Consider the following 20,936-nt stretch of genomic DNA (forward strand, 5'->3'; position numbering starts at 1 on the left):
TCCACTATAGTATGCCGTCCTCTGCTCAGGTTTACACCCCATGTGACGTCACACAGTCACATGGGGTGTAGCAGGAATTTGCGAATGAAACAGCTGTCTTGCAGTTTTTGAGCGCAGTGCCGCAGGGAGCAGAAATTACATACATAACATGGCATACTTGTCAAAGGACTGATGGCGCACAGATCATGCCGTAAATCAGGGGAGAGAAGTGCATGTGCCGATGACATCATTAGAAAGAACAGAATAGATTACAAGACAACTGAGCAACTAAGGAGCAACTATGTAAATGCAGTGATCATTAGGGTTATCTATGTTGATTTACTGTAAGTGTGATGAAGTTGTGGGGTAGAGTTTACTACCACTTTAAATGGCTGTCAGATAATGGTGCGTGGCTTCCACATATTTGCAAATACATGCAATTTACTATTGAAATGGTATTCTCAGAACACTTAGTCACTATCAACTGAACATTTTTAGGAGCACTTTACTGTACCTGGATCACAAAAAGAATCCCAGGACAGGTAGGCTGCACTCACTGTATATATTCCATGTCATAAATATCATGTAAAGTGATCACTGACACTGTAAAGAAGGCATCAGAAGAGGAATTAAGCAAAGTTAACTGAGGACACCCTAAAGCTTGGTACACACTAAAGCCGCGTACACACGGGCGGACTGTCTGTCCAACTTAGTCCGCTGAAACACATTTCAGCGGACAGTCCGCTCGTGTGTGGGCTTCAGCGGACTTTTTCAGCGGACAGTCTGGCGGACTAAGTATTTCGGAATGTTGTAAATACTGTCCGCTGGACTCGCATTTCGGCGGACAATCCACCCGTGTGTGTGCCAGTCCGCCCTACTTTTGAAATGAGCGGACTTTTCCCGCCCGGAGAAAAGTCCGCTCATTTCGAGCGCGTCTCCAGGTAGGCGGGGCCCGCGACGGAGACGTCGCTGGCCCCGCCGCCTGGTATGGACTTAAAGGGGAACCCCAACGCCGAAAAAAATCGGCGTGGGGGTCCCCCCCAAGTCCACAACAGACCCTTGTCCGAGCACACTACCCGGCCGGCCAGGAAAGGGGGGCGAGCGAGCGCCCCCCCCCCCTCCTGAGCCGTACCAGGCCGCGTGCCCTCGACATTGGGGGTGCCTTGGGGAAGGGGGGGCCGCGCGCCCCCCCCCCCCACCCCAAAGCACCTTGTCTCCATGTTGATGAGGACAAGGGCCTCTTCCCGACAACCCTGGCCATTGGTTGTCGGGGTCTGCGGGTGGGGGGCTTATCGGAATCCGGGAGCCCCCTTTAATAAGGTGGCCCCTGGATACCGGCCCCCCACCCTATGTGAATGAGTATGGGGTACAATGTACCCCTACCCATTCACCTGTGAAAAAAAGTACAAAAAAAACACAACACAGGGTTAAAATATTTTATTGCACAGCTCCGGGGGGTCTTCCGTCTTCGGGGGTCTTCTCGCCGGACTCCTCCGCTATCTTCTTGTAGCTCTTTTGCTAGCGGAGGAGTCCGGCTTTCTTCCGTGCCGCCGGCCTCTTCTCCCGACTTCGGGGGTCTTGTCCCCCTCTTTGGTTCTTCTGCCGGGCCGGGTCTTCTGTCGCCGCCGCCTTCCGTTCTTCTTCTTCTTCTTCTTCTCCAGGAGATGTTGCCTCGACGATCTCTCCGGCCGGAATGCCAGAGCCGCGCTGCGCGGCCACTTATATAGTGACAATGGGGCGATGTCACATGGCTTTATGTCACATGGGTTGGTCACATGGGTTGATGTCACATGGGGACTATGACATCGTAAGGGGGGCGGGGTCACCATGTGACACCAACCCATGTGACATAAAGCCATGTGACACCGCCCCATTGTCACTATATAAGTGGCCGCGCAGCGCGGCTCTGGCATTCCGGCCGGAGAGATCGTCGAGGCAACATCTCCTGGAGAAGAAGGAGAAGAAGAAGAAGAAGAAGAAGAAGAAGAAGAAGAAGAAGAAGAACGGAAGGTGGCGGCGACAGAAGACCGGGCCACCGCCTGTAAAAGAGCTATAAGAAGGTGCGGTGGCCCGGCAGAAGAACCGAAGAGGGGGACAAGACCCCCGAAGTCGGGAGAAGAGGCTGGCGGCGCGGAAGAAAGCCGGACTCCTCCGCTAGCAAAAGAGCTACAAGAAGATAGCGGAGGAGTCCGGCGAGAAGACCCCCGAAGAAGGAAGACCCCCGGAGCTGTGCAATAAAATATTTTAACCCTGTGTTGTGTTTTTTTTGTACTTTTTTTCACAGGTGAATGGGTAGGGGTACATTGTACCCCATACTCATTCACATAGGGTGGGGGGCCGGTATCCGGGGGCCCCCTCATTAAAGGGGGCTCCCGGATTCGAATAAGCCCCCCGCCCGCAGACCCCGACAACCAATGGCCAGGGTTGTCGGGAAGAGGCCCTTGTCCTCATCAACATGGGGACAAGGTGCTTTGGGGTGGGGGGGCCGCGCGGCCCCCTTCCCCAAGGCACCCCCAATGTTGAGGGCACGCGGCCTGGTACGGCTCAGGAGGGGGGGCGCTCGCTCGCCCCCTTTCCTGGCCGGCCGGGTAGCGTGCTCGGACAAGGGTCTGTTGTGGACTTGGGGGGGACCCCCACGCCAATTTTTTTCGGCGTTGGGGTTCCCCTTTAAGTCCATACCAGGCGGCGCCTACCTGGAGACGCGTTCATTTCAAAAGTAGGGCGGATAGTATGGCGGACTTAGTCCGCCGTATTAGTCCGCTCAAAAAGTGCCGTGTGTGGGCAAGTCCGTTCATTCGAAAGTATGACGGACTGTCCGTCGGATTGTCTGATGGACTAAGTTGGCCAGACAGTCCGCCACGTGTGTACGCGGCTTAACAGTTCTTTTTTTTTTCATGCAACCCAGCGGGTTGAATGAAAAAAAATTGACAGCTCTGGGCAGAGCTGTTCTACTAATGATCCAATGTTAGTACAGTGATCTCCTCTGCTGAGTTGTTGTGTTCTGACAAGGGGGCGGCCCCCCATTATAACGCTCTGATTAGTGCCTTCAGTCATTGGCTGAGAGAGCTGATTGGGAGCCGGTAAGCTACTGATTTTCCAGCATGCTCGTCTGACAGAATCCGGTCGGCTTCTCTCAGACTGACTGACATATACACAGGCCGAATATCGACTGATTTTTAGTCGACCGGCTGATGTCTCCTGACATGCGGCCTGTGTGTACTAGGACAATCAGACTTTCTTCTCTAACGTGCAGAGTTGAATGAGCTGAAACCAGCCAAAGAGTTTCAAAATGTGCATTAAAAGATAGTAGATTCATCTATTAATTCTACAACTGCTTTGCATATTAGGCTCCATTCACACTACTGCCACATTGGAGACTTGTGAGACCCCTAGTCATATGACATGTCAGATTCAATATTTCCCTATGAGAGCCATCTTAACCTCTTGCCGGCCTCCCCATGTACATTTACTGTGGGATCTGTGCAAATCACATTCAGGTACATGATTCTGCACATCCGGGTCTGCAGAAGTCTTCTGTGGACACAGCAGGATCCAATGGTTCCTGACAGAGGCAGAATGGCAGTCTGCCAATGTAATGTAAACAAAGCAGATCACCGCTCGGCTAGTAGGGAAGCCAGAGATCCTGTGTTTCTGCTAAGCAGGAACACAGATCTCTGTCTTCTCACAGTTAAATCACCCTCCACACAGTTAGCAAGCACTCCCTAGGAACACATTTAACTCTTTGATTGCCCCTGATGTTAAACCCTTCCCTGCCCGTGTCAGTAGTACAGTGACAATGTATATTTTTTAGCACTGATCACAGTATTGGTGTCACTGGCCTCCAAATGTGTCACATGGTGTCCTATTTCTCCTATTTCCCATTACCTGTAAATAAAAAATAAATAAATAAACATTTCATAAAAATATCCCATAGTTTGTAGATGCTATAACTTTTATGCAAACCAATCAATATATGTGTATTCGGATATTTTTTTACCAAAAACATGTAGCAGAATACATACTAAATTGATGAAGAAATTAAATTTTTTTTTACATTTTTTTTATTGGGTGTGTTTTATAGCAGAAAAGAAGATTATTTTGTTTTTCAAAACTGTTGGTCTTTTTCTGTTTATAGCGCAAAAAAAGCAGAGGTGATCAAATACCACCAAAAGAAAGCTCTATTTTTGAGAAAAATACTGTAGGACATCAATTTTATTTGGGTACAGCGTCACAAGACCGCGCAATTGTCAGATATATTAACTCTGTGTCGTATTGAAAAATGGCCTAGTCGTGAAGGGGGGGGGGGTGGGGGATAAACCTTCCAGAGGGCAAGTGGTTAACTGATACTAGACAAGTCTCTCTGACTTTAGAAAAGGTCCCTGCACTACTTTGGTCTGACTTGGGTGCGATTTCAGCTTTTGCACTCCTAAATAGCATCTAAGTCGAAACCAGTGAGAAGGAAGTCGCAGGGAAAAGTCACGTCTTTGCCATCACAGCAGTGTAAACCTAGCTTTAAAGTTTATGTAAACTTGACTATAATAAATGAAATGCAACAAAGGACCAAAACAGGTGAAAACAAGTATTTATAAAAAAAAAAAAAAAAATTGTGATTGTTTATGAGATACACAATTCTTCAGCTAAAAGTTATCCAGTTGGGGATTGCATCTAGATTAACAAAAATATACACTGTTTTCCTTGAGAAAATTTTGGATTGCTTTTTGGTTGGACATTTAAAATGTTTTTATTTTATTTATGCATATTATGTTCCTCTAACATTTTACAGACATTACTTTGTGTACATTTATTTATGTGAACCTTGATTTAGTTTCCTTTGTCACTAACATTGTACATATTGAGTTCTTCTCATATAAAAACGCTAGGCACAAAAGCAGGTCTGTCCTAGCGTGTTCCGTTTGCGTCTCTGTCTTCTACTTTGCAGCTAGAATACTTTATGCTTACAGATGGCGTGTCAATACATGTCCCCTTCCTGCCCTGCACAGTTTGAGTGGCAAAGGTTTGATCATGTGACAAGAATCTATTTATCACAATAAGGGAGTAGTGTGCATCATTGCTTTTTAGAGGATTCCCATGATTTGAAAAGTAATCACTAATACACCTCTAGTACTGTGGTAAGCAAGTGTCATAACAGCATCAGAAAAAACGGTCCCCTCACCCAGCCCTGCACAGGTTGAATGACAGCGGATAGATTATATGACATTAGCTGCAGATTGTCATATGGAGATTCCATCCTCACCTTTCATAGCTGCCACATGACAGCTTTAAACATAAGAAAAAAAGGAATTTATATTTTTTTTCCTTTTTTTGTTTGTTTGTAATATTGTACATTGTCCAAATATTTTAGGGGAGACAGATTTATTTGTTGAATAGGTGGCAACTAATAAATATGCAGTTACAATGATATAGTCCTGGAGTAAAATAAATATATAATGTAGGGATTTGCAATGTTTCATTGCTTCACCGAAAGAAAAACAAATTAAAAATTTCAAAAATTTCACAGCATTTAGTATTGCCAGCCAACGAGCCAGTCCTTTTTATCCACAAATAGAGCTTTCTTTTGGTGGTATTTGATCACCTCTGTTGTGGACATTTTTATTAATGTATGTTGTCAGATGTCCCCCAGTGTCAGTTTTTCTGTAATACCCTCATGCGAGCGTATTCGCACATACAGACGTTGGTGGAAGACCATTGACTGCTGAAACCTCCCCGTGGACACAGCAGATCTGTTTGCTCTTTTAAGGATGTTCATTCATGCCTCACTAAGGGACTGGTCAATTCATGGTGACTGCATTAACGCTCCTAGTAAGCAGATCTGCGTACATGGGAACCGTAGCATAACCATACAAAATTATGGCCCACTGAGCCATGATAGAGTATGGCTTGCATCATTGGTAGCAGTGGCAGTGTGCACACGATCGTGTTCAGAGCCTTGTAAGCAGTGTTCAAATAGGATGCCTGCCGCAAGGCTCTGCACACGACCATCTGCACACATCACTAATGTAATTCTATTTGAATAGTTACATGTGTGCGATTGGTTATTTTGAAAGAATACAAGTGTCTGATTGTCTGATTCTGAAGCCACCACCTTCCTTTGTTATTCATGTTTACAGTATAAATAAAGGCAGTAGAGCATTCTATGGAGGATTCTGCTAAGTTCAACCAGATACCAGCATCTGTGTCTGTGTTACTTGGAGATATACAAGCAAGCTTTCCCATTATTATACATGTATTTGTGCTTTTAAGTGCAAAGAAATTATTTGATTATAAGGAGAAGCTTACAATTTCCAAGTCACCTCTGCAGTTCTTATTTTTTGCGCTATGAACAAAAAAATACCAACAATGTAAAAGATTTTTTTTTATTATTACTTTCCGCTATAATAAATATCCAAATAAATAAAAAAAAGTATTCATCAGTTTAGGCTGATATATATATATATATATATATATATATATATATATATATATATATATATATATATATATATATTCTTCTACATATTTTTGCAAAAAAAAATCGCAATAGGCGTATATTGATTGGTTTGCACAAAAGTTGTTGCGTCTACAAACTACAGGATAGAATTAGGGACTTTTTTTTTATTTTTTATTGTTTTTACTAGTAATGGTGGCGATCTGTGATTTTTAGCTGGACTGCGGCATTGCGGCGGACAAATCTGACCCAAAATGACACTTTTTGGGGACTAGTGACATTATTACATTGATCAGTGCTATAAAAATACACTGGTCAATGCAAAAATTACACTGGTAGGGAAGGGGTTAACACTAGAGGGCAATCGAGTGTTTTCCTTGCGTGTGTTCTAACTGTAGGGGGGGTGGGCCTAGTGGAACTTGACAGAGATCACTGTTCCTGATCACTGGGAACAATAGATCTCTGTCATGTAATCTGGCAGAACAGGAAATCGCCTTGTTTACATAGGTAGTTCCCCATTCTGCCTCTCCTCACCACAATCGCGGGTCGCCAGTGGACATCAAGTGCATGGGACCAGCAGGCACGCTCCTGCAGCTATGCTCCTTTCACGGACCGATGTACAGGTGCGTCAGTTCGCGTAAGAGAGCCGACCTGCCACAGTATATCTGCATGAGCTGGTCGGCAAGTGGTTAATACATGTTATCTCAACTGACACAATTTTAATACCAGTATATAGAATTAAAATTTGCAGCTTGTAACCTTTTAAGTACAGATAACCTTGTAGGAAATGTTCCATATTAACGTATATATTCATTACCATGTTTTATTTCCAGAATGGTCATCTAGAAGGACACGCACTATATACAGCATACAGCTTAGAAGTTTCAGTGAAAAATTGAAGAGCCGAATTCTAAGACCTGTAATGAAAAGGTTATTATAAGTCTGAGATTTTACAACCACAACACAGCATTAAATAACATGAATATAAAGCAACTTATTTGACAAGGTATTTCCAAGAACAATCTTCATATCTTAAGTACAGTCAGGTTGATTTACTAAAACTGAAGAGTGCAAAGTCTGGTGCAGCTCTGCATAGAAGTCAAGCTGCTTCCAGTTTTTTTTTTTTTTTTTAAACTTAATTGAAAAAGCTGAAGTTCGAAGCTGATTCGCTATCATGCACAGCTGCACTATATTCTGCACGTTCCAGTCTTAGTAAATCAATCCTCATGGTCCTTAAAGCGTTACTAAACTCACAACAGTAAAATCTGTCTGTATATGCAGCATAGCATGCTTGGTATACTCACTGTGAAACTTAAGGGGTTAATCATCTGTATTGTGTAAAAAGGCTGTTTTATCCTTTATGAACAGATCCACCCCCTCCTGCACTGTCTATCTGGGGAAAGCCAGCTAACTGGAATAGTAGCCAACCTGCACATGCTCAGTTGTGTATTTTATGCTGAAGAGAATAATTACTTGTTCTCAGAGCTAGCCAGGTCACATGATATTGGCATTACACATGTGGGCATGTATACAGGCTGAAGTAGAAATCTCCTCCTACCTGAACTTTCAGCACTGGAGAAACTGTGCAATTTATCACTGACAATGGTATACAGATCATCCAAAAAGGTATATAGTGGCAATATTTGAATGTAAAAAGAAGATTTATAAGTTGTGGGCATGGGGGGGGGGGGGGTATGGGTTAGGAGAGATGAACTATATTCATATTACTGGGTTTAGTAACACTTTAATAAATTACACATCGCATCAGATTTCTGATTAGAGGAATGAAATAGGATGGTAAGTTTATAATTACTTTACTGTCATAGTTAAAAATCTACATCTACATTTTGAGAACTGAATAGCTGTCAAGCATGCTAATAGGCTTACAATGATTCTAAATCTTTTTCTTTAAATTAACATGTTATACTCACCTGCTCTGTGCAATAGTTTATCACAGAGCAGCCCTGATTCTCTTCTTCTGGGGTCCCCCGTCTGCATTCCTGGCTCCCTCTGTTCGGCCAGTGCCCACTATAGGAAGCTGCTTTCTATAGGTGTACTAATGCAGGCTTGATCCCGAGCCCCGCTGCCTCCATCTTTAGACACAGACAGTGGGGCCTTGACCTCTGCTCCCTCACCATAAGATTTGATTGACAGAAGCGCGAGCCAATGGTTCCCGCTGCTATCATTCTGTTCTGTGAGGAGGAAGATAGCAGAGAGAGCTGATGTTCTCCTGAACAGTGCTGGATTGAGATTGTGCTCAGATGTTTATAAGAGGTGGCTTTGGGGGGTCCCAGACACAAGTTGTTTTAATTAAATGCAGAGAATGTATTCAAGTAAAAAATCTTAAGGCTTTAGAACCACTTTAATAAATAAAAAAGAGCAACCACTCAAGAGTATAGTAACCACTAGCAATCAGATGCCATGTTTTAAATACTTTATTATATGCCATAGGTTACAGTACATTGAACAAAAGTCCCACTCTGATTTCATTTCCCATTTATATTTTTGGAAAAGATTGGATTCGAGGATAACTATAATGCCGTGTACACACAACCAGACTTTCTGTCAGACTAGGTCTGACGGTCTTCCCGGTGGACTTTCGGCGGACTTCCGACAGACTTTCCGAACGAACTGACTTGGCCACACACAATCACACCAAAGTCCGACGGGTTCGAACGTGATGACGTATGACCGGACTAGAATAAGGAAGTTCATAGCCAGTAGCCAATAGCTGCCCTAGCGTCATTTTTCATCCGACTTGAGTCCGTCGGAAAGATTTTAACATGTTCTAAATCTAAAGTCCGTCTGATTTTTCTACAGCAGAGATCCGATGAAGCCAACACACAGTCAAATTGTCCGATGGATTTGTTCCGTCGGACCTTTGCTGTCCGCCTGTGTGTACACGGCATTAGGGATGTGATGGTAACTTTACCCCTGACATGGTCATATATTAAGATGCCTTTATCTCTTATCTACTTATAACTTTGATATACAGGTTTTGCTAGAGATAACAGCTGCCAATGCATTTTTCATCTTATGTTCAGTTTGACAGATTGTCCCATACACTGCATCCATTTAGGCATTTATGTATTTCATACAGCACATTATACCTGAATCATTTTGGAATGCCTCTTTTTAGTATAGAGATAACTTTATTTTGGTATATTCCCTGAATATATATACATTGGAAATCAATTCTTACAAATTAATTCCCCAGAAATTGTAAACCAATAAATACACAAAACTTTAATTATATGTAAATCCAAAACCATTTTCATAATTTTTGATAGTGTAGGGCGGGGGTCAGCAACCAATAGATCGCAGACAGCTCACTGGTAGATCTCGGGCTGGGCTTGCTAACCTGCCAATCTAATGCTTTAAACAGAGTGCAATGCAGATGGACTACAGTTATCCCGCGTACATTCAATTGAAGCTTGTTGTCGGAAATTTCAACTGTGTGTAGGCTCCATCAGACTTTTTCCATCGGAATTTCCGACACACAAAATTTGAGATCTAGATTTCAAATTTTCCGACAACAAAATCCGTTTGCGTAAATTCCGATCGTATGTATACATTGCCGACGCAAGTGCCACACATGCTCAGAATGAATTATGAGACAGAAGCACTCGTTCTGGTAAAACTAGCATTTGCAATGGAGATAGCACATTCGTCACAGTGAAAATTTTTAAATCTTTTAATGCAGCGCATTCTCTTCTTCGTTATAATGCTTGAAGTATGAAGTTGTTTTGCTGCTGATATTCACACAGAGTTCTGACAAACTGATTTCTTTATTATTTCTCATGATCTCCTGAATTTTTTATTTTTTTTCATCAGATCTCCAGAATATTTTTTGTTTTAATTTTTATAGTGTTTTTTTGTGAATTTTTTAATCAAGATCTCCTTTTTTTTTTGTGATCTCACAAATCCTTTTTTTTTGTTTTGTGTGTCAAGTTACATAGTTAGTCAGGTTGAAAAAAGACACATGTCCATCAAGTTCAACCACAAAAAAAAATAAAAAAAATAAAAAAAGTTACCACAACACCACTATTATCTTGTATTTTTCAAGGAGGTTGGATGGTGTTGGTCTCCCTTGTTAATTTGACAATGTATTTTAGAAATGTACCTGCCTACTCACAAACAAACTGTCCTTTTTGAAGTAAAACACATAGGCAAGTATTTCTAAAAATCAAATAACCATTTATTCTGGGTCATAACAAAATAAAGAGGAAGGCACCGCTGGAGAAACTACTGAAATTGGTGAACCCTTTCTTCCCCAGGGCACACATCAACTATTTGCCAGACAAAATTGGTGGCCTGAGTAGTCCATATAATAGTGTGCACAATCCGGTCTAGGACTCCAAGAGATCAGGAACAGCAGCAGATAACATCTATGTCCCCAGGCTGTGGTCATATAACAGCCTGCATCTTTTGCCAGACCAGACTGAACCCAGGCCATCACACTCTTGTCTTGCTTCCATGCTTGCTTCCAGGCTGTGGCTGTGGTGTTGGAGGTGGAGGATGAGGAGGAGGAGGATGGTCAAACTCACACAGGTGGGTTTTGGTTGTGAGTTGTCCCCTCAACCCCTTATTTAATGTGAGATACATGATTTCCTCACACAAGAGGTGTTGGCCCTCCTCCATGTGCTTCATTTTGCAGGCTGCCATGGAGGCAAAGGCTTATTGAGGATTGAGGGGGGTTCTGAGGGCAGCATTAGCCTCCCTAATCAGCTGCCTCCTCCACATTACTCCCCTTCCTGGCCCAGTCTGGTCTGCCAGAAAATTAAGTCTCTCATAGTGCCACAGCTTGGGTACATAAATATCATCTGCTGCTGCTCCTGATTGCATGGATTTCTAGACCTTAGTACGCTCATGATTATATGTGCTCCTCAGCCCACCATTTTTTTAAAATAGGTAATGTCTGCCATGGGGACCTGTGGCTTCACCAACTCCAGCAGTTTCTCCATCATTGCCTGCCTCTTTATTTTGTTATTATAATGGGGGTGTTTGACCTGCCACAGACAGGGCAGCTCCCTGTACTTGTCTATGAAGATGGGGAGAAAGCTGTGGTCTCTGAACCCATCCATTTTCTCTGCAAGACACAACACAAGACAAACCCTAATGTCAGGCTAAACTCTCCTAATCTTGACCCAATATAGCCCTCAATCTAGAAGCAGTATAGGCCACTGTTGCACCAAGTTAAATTTGTACCTCCATTATAACGATCGTAACTTCCGATACTCCCTCCTTCACTCACAGATCATACGCAAGACGCAGGCGTGTTTCGCTTTATATACACTGCGCATGCATGAAACTCTGCCCACCCCTGACATTCGTTCTAGTGTATTCCCTGCCCCTTCTCTTTTGGCACAGTGGGTAGAGAACATGGTGAAGACAGAGCAGGTGCATGCAGAGGAAAGCAGCAACGGGGAAAGCCCAGAGCCACAAACATTCCAATCCCGGAGGAGATTTAAGGCCTCAAATATGTCCTTTGTAGAGATGGTGGAGACGGTGGAGATCTTGAAGAGGGCCGACTATGATGGAAAGCATGGACCATAGTGCAAAAAAGTGCAGCGCTGATGATAAAATTACCAAACAATTAATTATCCCACCAAAATAACGTAGAATAAATACCAAATAAATTAAATTAATAAATTTAAAAAAAATGTATATACTTATTTAAATACTTATCCCACCAAAGTGATGTGAAATAAATAACAATAATAATTATCCCACCAAAGTGACATGAAATAAATAAAACGTGAAATTTGGTATTTATTCTACGTCATTTCGTTGGGATAATTAATAAAATTTTGTTTGGTAATTTTATCATCAGCGCTGCACATTTCTGCACTTTAGTAATTTGAGTTATTGTATCCAGACTCCAGTGCTAGCTGCTTTTTTCATCATACATAATTATAATTAATTAAAATCATTTTTAGCGCAGCGTTAATCCTCTTTTTTTTTTTTTTTTTACCAAGTATGGACCATACCCAAACCCAAAGGGCCAAGATCATGACTAAAGTTGTGAAGAGTCCGTTTTGGAATTTTGGGGTACGTCGACCCAAGGATCAACTGAGGAAACGATGGTCAGACCTCAAATTGAGGAAGCAGGATCAGTACAGAAAGATCAAGAGAGTTCTTCAAGTAGTTGTCGTGTGTTCCCATTATTATTATTACCTGCATGCTGCTCCATGTGCTTTTCTTTACTGTTGTGCAGTTTAAAATGGCAACTTTCATGTTCATGGGCACAGTAATCAGTCGTAGGAAACATTCGCCCACTTATAAGATGGTTTGTGCAGATGCAGGTTAACTACATTTGTTCAGGCCTACCGTATTTGTATTAAAAGAAGTTGTTTGTCTAGATGGGTTTGTAACTAGAATGAAATGGAAAACTGATTTAGTGTAAGGAGAGGGGACTCAGCAGCTGTATACACATCTGGACGCAGGAGCACTAGTGAGGGACACCAAAACAAACTTTTTAGGGTGTCCCACACAGGTGCTCCAGTGGATACTAGGGGTGTTTCCATGTGTGAAACTTGTACAAAAAAGGTAAGTATTCCAGCTTTAGAAAGGAACTAAAAATGTCTTCAGCTTGGAACTCTGCCAAAAAAGACAATCGTATGATACTTCCAAGCAATGTTCCATATTACTATTTCTTGCCTCCAATATCTGTGTGCTAAGTATACTTTTTTTTAATTCACATAGGGGAGAAAGGACTTGAGCCATCTGAGGAGACCAGGAACCCACAACCCCCATAAAGAAGGGGAAGTAACCAAAACACAACCCGAGGATGAGAAGGAAAAGACGTTTATGAAGTGGGCGAAATAGTCACCACAACAGGTGAGTGTCTGAGACCACAGCTTCAGGTAATTGATGGATGCCTGCATATTTATAATACATGGTGTGTTTTTTTTATTTTTAGATGATGTGGATTTTGTGGAAGAAGACTCTCATTTCACTTTCAGTGAAAGGACCTAGATCCTCATCAGGGAGATAATGGGGTGCAATCGTGATTTAGAAAATATAAAGGAAAGCATTAATGATGTTCAACAAAAAATTAAGAACATCATTGATGTTTCAGGGAGAATCTAAAATACACAAAAAAATTACATTTTGATCGTATATTTTTACTTTTCTAATTTTTTTTTTAATAGCATGACCCTGAGTTGGGGGGTGGGATTATGTGGACGTGTTTCCAGTCAATTGCCCCTCCACAGTTGGGAAAGTCCCAACGATCGGCAAAGTGGTATGTCACAGTCTGCCGTTCCTGTGGCGTTGAAGGAAACTGTGGTGTCAAACAAGAAAAAACAAATGAGTAATTTTGCACATAACATTGCTTAACAGATTAGACACAAACATTCTTGGCCAACATTAGTATAACATTTATTTTAAGGAGTATTTAAAGACAAAAGTATAAGGTCCACTTAATAGATCCCCCCCCCCCCCCCCATGGCCCATTGTAAACATTTTAGGGGGAGGTGGGTAGATGTTTTGAACTGGTAACCCTCTCCACTCCATTGAGAGCTGAATGCATACATAATGTATGTTACTTTGGCCAGCCCCTCATTACTTACACTATTGACAGCCCACTGGAAAGATATGTGTCCTAATCAAAAAATATGAATACACACTCTCCAAATTGAAGCACATTCTTACATTCTGCAATTATCTATCAAGATAATAGGAGAACAAAACTTTAAACAGTACCATATGAAAGTATTCAGGCAGGACCTTTCACTACATGATTTGGTGAATTCATCCATAAATATGAACACAAAAGAGGTAGGTATAGTGCATATGGGTTTGGCAAAGTCAGCAGATAGAGGATTGGTATTGGTTGATTTATCAGTTGGGGGGAGGGAGGGTTCCAAATGATTTTGGGAATCCAAAAAAAAAGCCTCTAGTACTCTGCCTGAATTTAAGGACACAAATAACATTTAAACACATTATAGGGGTGTTTAGGGCAAAGCACTACTATGGAGCTCACAAAATATATTGTTAAGTGATAGCATGCTGGGGAGGTTAGTGAAGGCAAATATGCATGAAGGACAAAAAATAAGTTAAAAAAAATCCCAGCATGCATGAGGATAAAGGGGACATTAACAGCATATTACAATCACGGTAATTAGGGAATGATAAAAGAAATACAATACATTAGCAAACTTTAAATACATAGAATGTGATGTTAAAGGAGAAAACTTACCTTAAAGCGGGAGTCCGCCGTTTTTTTATTTTATAAAGCCAGCAGCTACAAATACTGCAGCTGCTGACTTTTAAAATAATGACACTTACCCGCCCACCGCGCCCACGATGTGGGCACCCGAAGCCGAACTCTTGATCGTCTCTCGGGTGCTGCCGCCGCCATCTTGGGTATGGGAACCAGGAAGTTGAGCCTTGCGGCTTCATTTCACGGTTCCCTACTGCGCATGCGCGAGTCGTGCTGCACAATAAGGATGGTCCCCGCTGTCTCTGGGATCCGTGTGTTTCCCAGCAGACAGCGGGGGACCTTCGGAAAGGGGCATAGATTCTGCGGAAAGGGGCGTAGCTTCTGCAGAATCTACGCCGGAACTGGGTGCAGATACCTGTACTGTACAGGTACCTGCACCCCCCTCCCCCCTGAAAGGTGCCAATTGTGGCACCGGAGGGGGGAGGGTTCCAATGAGCGGAAGTTCCACTTTAGGGTGGAGCTCCGCTTTAATATAATCCTTCTGCAGGACCTGAATGATGGCAGAACTGGTCTCTGGAATAATGATCCCCAGAGCCTGGGGGGAGATGCTTGTCAAGAACTTGATGTCCTGCAGACTTCTCCCAGTCACCAATTACCGCAAAGTAGCAACTAGCCCCTGCTATGGAGTGATGGCTTGCCGCATGCAGGTGTCCTGCCTGATAATTGTAGCAATGACACTTTGAACAAAGTGACTGTAATGTACAAATGTAGTTTTTTCCTCAGAACAGTAAAGGGGTTCTGAGGGTTAATTGTGTAGGTTTAACTTTGACATCAGTTTGGCTGGGCTGTGTTAGAGTTCTGCCTGTTCATGTGTATAGTTAGGTGCACATGACAGGCTCAGAACCAGGCCTGGTTGGACATTTTGGGTATCAACTTCCCTGGAGCCAATCAGTGGGTGTGCCGGGCCCTGCTGAGGTGTCTGAGGAAGGGTACTTAAAATGTTGAAGTCACGTGTTCCAGGTTCGTTCGTGAGGCCTTAGTGGTCTGTTCCTGATTCTGGACTGGGGTAGCCCCACGAGGGGTCCCGGTCACGGGAGCGTTCGTCGCTCCTCAACATGTTTCAGTTGGCTAACCCCAATGGACCCACCTGGTCTGGGGTAGGGATCCGTCTGTTCCCGAGTCTCGGAACCGGCTGGTCCGAGGCGCAGTAACTGAGGGAGGATTCAAGGCGTCCGGGTGTGCTCTCGGCTTGGAGGGGCACTGCAGCTCGTGTAAGCGACCGGGGGAGTACTCTTCGGAGGAGGGCCAATAAGCTGGCATCCCGAGAAGTGCCTGGTTGCTGAGTTGTGAAGGACACTGACAAATTCACGCTTTTTACAGGACTGTCAAGGAGACCGATCGGCGGACTATTGCCGCTGTTCGCCCGGCGGACTTACGTGTTTACTGTGTAAAAGAACTTTGACCTATGATGACACATCCATCATGTGGTACAGGACAGCCAATTGAGACATTACAGCACATGGACATTTGGACATTCCCCCTAACTTATAAATAGACCCGATCCGGCGGCCATTTTACATTCTTTCGTATGTCACTATAGGGCAGTGTTTCTCAATTCCAGTCCTCATGGCCCACTAACAGGTCATGTTTTCAGGATTTCCCTCAGATGAAACAGCTGGGGTAATTACTAAGGCAGTGAAACTGATCAAATCACCTGTGCAAAATAATGGAAAGCCTGAAAACATGACCTGTTAGTGGGCCATGAGGACTGGAATTGAGAAACACTGCTATAGGGAGAGGTTGCTGTGTGGAGCAGGGAGAGACTGCAGTGACCCAAATCGCTAGCTATTAGGTCTACAAAAGTTCTTTTAAGGACTGGTATGGTATAGGTGTTAGGTGTAGTTCAGGATATAGGTTTGAGGCACTGCTATTCAAGTCATTGTTGCAGCAGCCTGTCTTTTGTCAGTGTAGAGAGAGGGACAGCATGCTGTGTGCAGCAGGGACAGTCAGTTTAATCATTAGCTGTTACTATTAGGTCCACAAAAGTCATTTTCAGGACTGGTATGGTAAAGTAGTACAGGATATAGTTTTGAGTGCTATTCAAGTTATTGTTGCAGCAGCCTGTGTTTTGTCAGTTTAAATAGGGACAGACAGGAAGCTGTGTGTGGCAGTGAGGAACAGTCAGTTTAATCAGTAGCTGTTACTATTAGGTCCACAAAGGTTCTTTTCAGGACTGGTATGGTAATAGGCTTGTACACGTATAATATTCTTTCTTCCAAATATAGAAAGAATATTATACTTGACTGCTGCCCTTCTGCTGCAGTAGTCTTTATGAGTATAGGGACTGAGGTACAGTCTGCTAATCACAACCTACTAGTTGCACAAAGGTCCTTCTAAGGACTGGTAAGGTAGAGCATACTAGAGTATATAGGGTTGAGTGAGGTACAGTCTTCTAATCCTTAAGGACTGGTATAGATCCACAATATATAGGGATGAGGTGCACTACTGCTGACTGCTGCCCTATTCTGCAGCAGTCCTTTATCAGTATAGGGACTGAGGTACAGTCTGCTAATCACAACCTACTAGTTCAACAAAGGTCCTTCTAAGGACTGGTAAGGTATAGTGTACTATAGTATATAGGGTTGAGTGAGGTACAGTCTGCTAATCCTTAAGGACTGGTATAGGTCCACAATATATAGGGTTGAGGTGAACTACTGCTGACTGCTGCCCATTTCTGCAGCAGTCCTTTATCAGTATAGGGACTGAGGTACAGTCTGCTAATCACAACCTACTAGTTCCACAAAGGTCCTTATAAGGACTGGTAAGGTATAGTGTACTACAGTATATAGGGTTGAGTGAAGTACAGTCTGCTAATCCTTAAGGACTGGTATAGGTCCACAATATATAGGGTTGAGGTGCACTTCTGCTGACTGCTGCCCAATTCTGCAGCAGTCCTTTATCAGTATAGGGACTGAGTTACAGTCTGCTAATCACAACCTACTAGTTCCACAAAGGTCCTTATAAGGACTGGTAAGGTATAGTGTACTACAGTATATAGGGTTGAGTGAGATACAGTCTGCTAATCCTTAAGGACTGGTATAGGTCCACAATATATAGGGTTGAGGTGCACTACTGCTGACTGCTGCCCAATTCTGCAGCAGTCCTTTATCAGTATAGGGACTGAGGTACAGTCTGCTAATCACAACCTACTAGTTCCACAAAGGTCCTTATAAGGACTGGTAAGGTATAGCGTACTACAGTATATAGGGTTGAGTGAGGTACAGTCTGCTATTCCTTAAGGACTGGTATAGGTCCACAATATATAGGGTTGAGGTGCACTACTGCTGACTGCTGCCCTATTCTGCAGCAGTCCTTTATCAGTATAGGGACTGAGAGTTTTGTCACAGGGTCATTTAAAAAATGACAGGCAGAGGAAGAGGCAGGCCCTTCCGCAGGGGTGGTAGGGGTAGGGCAGGAGCAACAGGCTTGAGCCAAAGTGGGAAATTGCAGAAGGTGCGTGAGATTACGTCAAAGGAAGCACCATAATTTGTTGACTGGCTCACTCAGCCTTACTCTTCTGCACCCTCCTCATCCTCTCGATCTGCACCCTCTTCTTCACTCTCTGCTATGTGCACCCCCAAAGACACTACCACCAACAACACCACCACCACCACATACCTTCCGCTTGAGTCACAGGAATTATTTTCCGATCCATATCAAGACATTTCTGAGGCTCCCACTATCCCTGTGCTATGCTGACTTCCTCCTGGGGTTGCTTATTATGAGGGGCTCCCACCATCCCTGTACTATGCTGACTTCCTCCTGGGGCTGCTTATTATGAGGGGCTCCCACCATCCCTGTGCTATGCTGACTTCCTCCTGGGGCTGCTTATTATGAGGGGCTCCCACCATCCCTGTGCTATGCTCATTATGAGGGGCTCCCACCATCCCTGTGCTATGCTCATTATGAGGGGCTCCCACCATCCCTGTGCTATGCACATTAGCAGGGGCTCCAACCATCCCTGTGCTATGCTGACTTCCTCCTGGGGCTGCTTACGGTGCAGGTGTCAGTGCTGTATATCACGGTGCTGGTGTCAGTGCTGTATATCACGGTGCTGGTGTCAGTGCTTTATGTCAGGCTGCTGATGTCAGTTCTCTCTATCACGGTGCTGGTGTCAGATCACTCTATCACGGTGCAGGTGTCATTGCTGTATGTCATGCTGCTGATGTCAGTGCTCTCTATCATGGTGCTGGTGTCAGTGCTGTATATCACGGTGCTGGTGTCAGTGCTTTATGTCATGCTGCTGATGTCAGTGCTCTCTATCACGGTGCTGGTGTCAGAACACTCTATCACAATGAAAGGTGTCATTGCTGTATGTCACGCTGCTGATGTCAGTGCTCTCTATCACGGTGCTGGTGTCAGATCACTCTATCACGGTGAAGGTGTCATTGCTGTATGTCACGCTGCTGATGTCAGTGCTCTCTATCACGGTGCTGGTGTCAGATCACTTTATCACGGTGCAGGTGTCATTGCTGTATGTCACGCTGCTGGTGATCATCTCCTGCACCCTCTTCTTTGCCTACTCTGACCTTCCCTCTCCTCCATTGCCTTCATGCGCTCCACAGTCCTAAATTGTCACAATTTCACATATAAAAAAAATAATGCTTGTAGTTGTCGATCCCAGATTCACCTCATACATGTGTTATGTCATTGGCCATGTGGTGGGACTATGTTTGCACAGCTAGTAATTATTTTGTGGCTGCAAATTTGACCTGTAGGTTTACAAAGTTCGCCTCCCATTGAAGTCAATGGGGCCCGCCGCGAACGTTACGGTTCGCGAACTATCGGCCGCATTTGCGGTCCGCGTTCGCGAAACGTCCCGTCGGAAGTTCGTCCATCACTAGTTACCAGTTACTTAAGGTCAAAGATTTCACAAGTTCTGGATCAAAGTGCTGACTGCCATAATCTCTGGCTAGAGATTTGTTCAGCCTTGAAGCTCCCAGCTGTGAGTGGCTACTCTCTGGGTGGTATTAGAGACTTTCTTATATTAGCAGTTCAAAGTGCCTGAGCTTCTTCACCCTTGCCCTCTGTTCCCATACGAGACTTTGTTGTTGGATGTTACCCCTGCAAATAAAAACCTTTTCTAAAGGACTTTTATGGTGTCAGCGTCCAAAATTGTTGGGTACTAACTCTGGGAACCCCTAGATGTGTAAAAACCGGCCAAGCCGAGGTAACCGGTAAGCCCAAAAGTTAAGGCCGCCCTGCCAAGGGTTATGGCCGCTACATAATATAAGGGGACAGCAAAGCCAACAAATGGTGAAAAACGGGGTCCATCATCCAGAGATAATTCCTGAAATCATCATTGTTATTCTCACGGATCTCTCGTAGCAAAGGCATGTGAGAGAATTGGTTATGCTGGCGCAACCAATTCTTGGTCCATGAACTCCTCCCCACCCTGTTCATGAACTGGGCTTGGGTCAAAGTAAGGACCCCAATGCCAAGCCCCTGCACAGCACGAAATCTACGACGAGTACGTAACCGCAACATGGCTAATATACAAACGGCTGCTCACAATGAACTGACGGAACACACTGAAAATCAGAAAGGACCCGACAAGAATAAGCTGAAATTCAGAAATGAGTGGACAAGAACGCACTGAAAATCAGAAGCGAACTATAAATAAAATGCACCGAAAGACAGGAACGAACTGACAACACGCACTGAAGAACAGATACGAACCGACAAGCACAAAAACCTAGTGCCTTTGCTTGAAAACATAGCCTGATCCCTGTTTACTTTTTGGTCACGTGGGGCAGTTCATTTGGAGAGCTACTGTTTATGCCACTGGGGTAACAGTATATGCTGGAATTTAAAATCTTTACAATGGACCCTGTGAAGCTGATTGTGTACTCAATATTATGCTCATGCCTGTTGATTTTAACTTGCCCATATATTCAGTTATTCTTTCATAGATTTGTAAGTCTAATTCTTGTGTGCTTTTTAAGGTTTACATAAAAATATACTGGTGGTGTCAGTGAGGGTGATGCTTCCCAATGGGCTGTGCAAGAGCAGTGGACCCATACTAACTAGTGGGTCCTGTAGGGGTACCACTATATGAAGATTTCACTTCCTGCTCTGTAAATTCTAGACTGTTGTTCTATAACAAATGTCCCCATTGGTCCTCCTACTCATGTTCTGATAACAGCTCAGAATGTTGGATTTTTTTTCACTTTCAGTTCTGTTGCCAGAGGTCACTAGTGGAAGACACAGACAGCAATACCTGACAGAAGGTCTATCCTTCCACACTCTTTCCAAAAAGTAACAAAAAAAAAGTGTTTCAGCTTT

General features: G+C 43.7%; 1 protein-coding gene across 2 annotated transcripts in view; it reads right to left on the reverse strand.

The window, feature by feature from the left end:
• The window catches only part of KCNT2 (potassium sodium-activated channel subfamily T member 2), a 1,477,061-nt gene that overhangs the window by 1,161,997 nt on the left and 294,128 nt on the right, over positions 1 to 20,936 (reverse strand). For both annotated transcript variants that reach the window (XM_077452683.1, XM_077452682.1), the window contains exon 3: positions 7,242 to 7,341. In XM_077452683.1, the coding sequence (XP_077308809.1) occupies positions 7,242 to 7,341 (100 nt within the window). The remainder of the gene's footprint in view (positions 1 to 7,241; positions 7,342 to 20,936) is intronic.

Source organism: Lithobates pipiens, unplaced genomic scaffold, assembly GCF_037356315.1.
Source record: "Lithobates pipiens isolate NorthernLeopardFrog02 unplaced genomic scaffold, aLitPip1_a1.2 Scaffold_23, whole genome shotgun sequence".
NCBI classification, from domain to species: domain Eukaryota; kingdom Metazoa; phylum Chordata; class Amphibia; order Anura; family Ranidae; genus Lithobates; species Lithobates pipiens.